A 3,367-nucleotide genomic window follows, 5' to 3' on the forward strand; every position below is an offset into this window, starting at 1 on the left:
TAAAGAGTACAATTAATATGGGGTGCTATAACTTCCTGTGGGGTTTCACACATCATTGCATCATAATGTAAGAGAAGGGACCACCACTGGCGTGAATGTGCTCCAGCCATTTTTTTCCATTTTTGTATCCTTGCATCATTTAGAATCCTGGGAAGGAGAGATTATTGCCCTGTGTTGGCTTATGTGCCCACCCCTTTGATTTGTTGTTATGGCTAGACAATGTACAACATGAGTGTGCATATCCTGAAAGGAAATTGAAGTGCTCTTGAGGTGGGAAAATGGATGCCACAGGTGGGACTGGAACAAGTTTCCTTCCTCTCTGGATGTAGCACATTGCCAAGGTTGGGAGCCGACCAGACCCTGTCAGAAACCTCATCATGCAGGAAAATGAGTAATTATGCCCTAGCACACATTATAATGCAGAAAGTATAATAAGATTTATTTATAATATTTAAATATTATATTTTAAAATTACAATTTAAAAAATTTATGCATTCCTCTGTTGAATGCACACAGCATGTTTTAAATATATGATCCCATTTGACCCTCAATAATCTGTTAGTTTCTAGTCATATTCTACAGTGACCTCATTGTAGTTTATATACACGTTTGTGAACTAGCCTCAGACTCTAACCACCAATAACTGATTTCATGAGAAAATGTGTTCTGAGTTCCAAACAAATGACGAACAAATGAGTGCCCAAAGGCTTGTAAGCCAAGGTCTTACTGGTCAGCAGGCTCATGTCAGGAGGTGTGCGTGGGCAATGGAGAACAACTTTCATGTGCTCCATCCTGGCCACCAGTGATGTTGGCTGAGTGCTCAGCAATGCCAATTTGGGTGACCCCAAGCATCTCTCTACTAGGAGCAGTTTGGGAAAAATGCAGTTTTTGGAATTCCAGGTGGTATCTAAGATCCCTCAGGGAGGTAGACATGTTCATATAACAGTTCTGTAGCGTTTCCTGTTATAACCAGAAGGGTTCAACTGCTTGAAAGGAGAATGACTGGATCAAAATGGCAACTCAGGGCCTAAAGGATTCCAGTCAGAGACAGATGTTCTCATGTAGATAATGCCTCTGAATGGCCTGGGAAAAAGGAGCCAAGTGCCCTGGATCTTTTCCGTGGGCTTCAAGCTCTTTCTCCTCTTCATACTGTCATCCTTTCAGTATTGGGCAGGAGCCATGATTGCAGGCATCCTGGTCTCTGTGAACTTCTTAAGTGTATATATTATCACACAAAAGCTACAGTGTTGCCCCACAGGCCACTGACGACATTTTAGTCACTTCTGCCAATTGCTCAGCCAAGGCCTAACGTTTTATAACATGGCACCAAAGATTGTATCTATAATTGGAATGATTTTTGAAAACAACCACTTCATTTAGATTTTTCTATTTTTAACCTAAGGTATTCTGCAGCGGAAATAAGGAAACAGTTTACTCTCCCACCAAACCTCGGCCATTACCAACGACAGAGCATCAATACTTCTGGGTTCCCCTCTCTTCAACTAGTAAGTATGAGTTACAGGTTTGCCTAGAGCACGGTCAAGTGCCGACGTGCCCAGTGTTTGCTTTTGCTTCCTGATTTTCCTTAGGTCTTCCCGCTGCTACCTTACACCTCCAACCACCAGTTCCTAGCTCTGTACCCACTTTTTGAGGTCAGACCACTTCTCTCCCTCCCTTCCTCCCTCCCTCACCTAGAGCTTAGACTAACATGGACCTCCAGGGGTGTGGTTCTTAAGTCTCTGGGACTTCCGGGCTACTTGATTTCACCCAAATTATAATTCATATTTTGGATAGGGGGAAGATTAGCCTGGAACCTTACTACGATTTGTAACCTGCTTTTGTTGAAAAAATATATTCCCAAACCTGAACAGCCAAGTTCTGAACCTTAATTTTTTTAAAAATCATTTTCTTGGAAAGTGTAATTTACATATAATAAAATNAGTATATGCTCAATTTTGGTAAATGGTTCAATGTCCACAAAAAGAATGTGTACTCTGTCATTAGGTGTAGTTTTTTCTGTATAGGTCAATTAGGTCGTTTGTTTATCATGTTCAAATTCTATAAATCTCTAATTTTTAAAATCTACATGTTCTATTACTTACTGAAAGAGGTGTGTTAAAAATATTTCACTATAATTGTGGATTTGATATTTCTCCTCTCCTGCAGTTCTTTAAGCCTTTATCACTTGGTACATACATGTTTAGAATTGCTATATCTTTCTGATGGATTGACCTTTGACATTTAGGAAACTTCCTCTTTATCTTTAGTCATGCTTCTTGTCTTACATCTTTTTTGCCTGGTATTACTATAGCTGCACCAGCTTTCTTTTGGCTATTTTTGCAGAAGTTTTTTTCACCACTTTGTAAACAGTTTATCTAGGCATTTACCCAAGAAAAATGAAAGAATATGTCCATATAAAGACTTGCACATGAATGTTCATAGCAGCTTTATTTGTAATAGTCAAAAACTGAAATAACTCAAATGTCTACTAAGAGTTGATTGGATAAACTGTGGTATATGCATGCTATGTAATACTCCTGCATAATAAAAAGAAATCAATTATCGATATACACTATAACACAGATAAATCTCAAAATAATTATGCTGCATGAAAGAAGCCAGACCAAAAAAAATAAAAAGAAATAAACTGCATGATTCCATTTATATAAAATTCTAAAAAAATGCAAACTAATCTATAATGACAGAAAGCAAATTGGTGGTTACCTGGGGGCAAAGGTAAAAGATTAAGAAGGGGCATGAGGAAACTTATTTGCCCTGACGCCATGATGGTTTCATGGGTATATACATGTGTCAAACTTATAAATACACTTTAAATATATGCAGTATATTGCATGTCAATTATACCTTAATAAGTGTGTTAAAAAAATAAAGTATGTTTCTTGTAAGTAGCATAGTTTTTTATGTAATTTGATTATTTTTTGTCTTTTAATTGAAGAATTTACCTGATTATATTTAATATAATCACTGATATATTTGAGTTTAAATGTATAATTTTACTGTGTTTTTTATTTTTTTCTATCTGTTTCTTGTTTCAGTAGAGATTACAACAATATGTACTTGACATATTAGAATTCTAATATTAATTGGCACTTTATCATTTCCCAAACAATGCAAGAATTTTAGAACATACTCTGTTTACCTCCTCACCTTTTGTGTTATTGTTGACATGTATTTTAATTTATGTATGTTTTCAACTTCACATTATTATCATTATCATAATTATTTTGTATAATCACTATCATTGGGATTTACTTATGTATTTATCCTTTTGGTGTACTTCCTTGCTTTCAGAACTTCTGTGCTTCCATCTGGGGTCATTTCCTTCTGCCTGAAAAACTCTTTACTG

At 36.5% G+C, this 3,367-nt stretch overlaps 1 protein-coding gene across 1 annotated transcript in view; it reads left to right on the forward strand.

The window, feature by feature from the left end:
• The window catches only part of DOCK8 (dedicator of cytokinesis 8), a 216,545-nt gene that overhangs the window by 39,610 nt on the left and 173,568 nt on the right, over nt 1-3,367 (forward strand). The window contains exon 2 of the mRNA XM_019661089.1: nt 1,403-1,505. Coding sequence (XP_019516634.1) covers nt 1,403-1,505 — 103 coding nt within the window. The remainder of the gene's footprint in view (nt 1-1,402; nt 1,506-3,367) is intronic.

The sequence above is a fragment of the Hipposideros armiger genome, unplaced genomic scaffold, assembly GCF_001890085.2.
Source record: "Hipposideros armiger isolate ML-2016 unplaced genomic scaffold, ASM189008v1 scaffold_335, whole genome shotgun sequence".
In the NCBI taxonomy this organism is placed as follows: domain Eukaryota; kingdom Metazoa; phylum Chordata; class Mammalia; order Chiroptera; family Hipposideridae; genus Hipposideros; species Hipposideros armiger.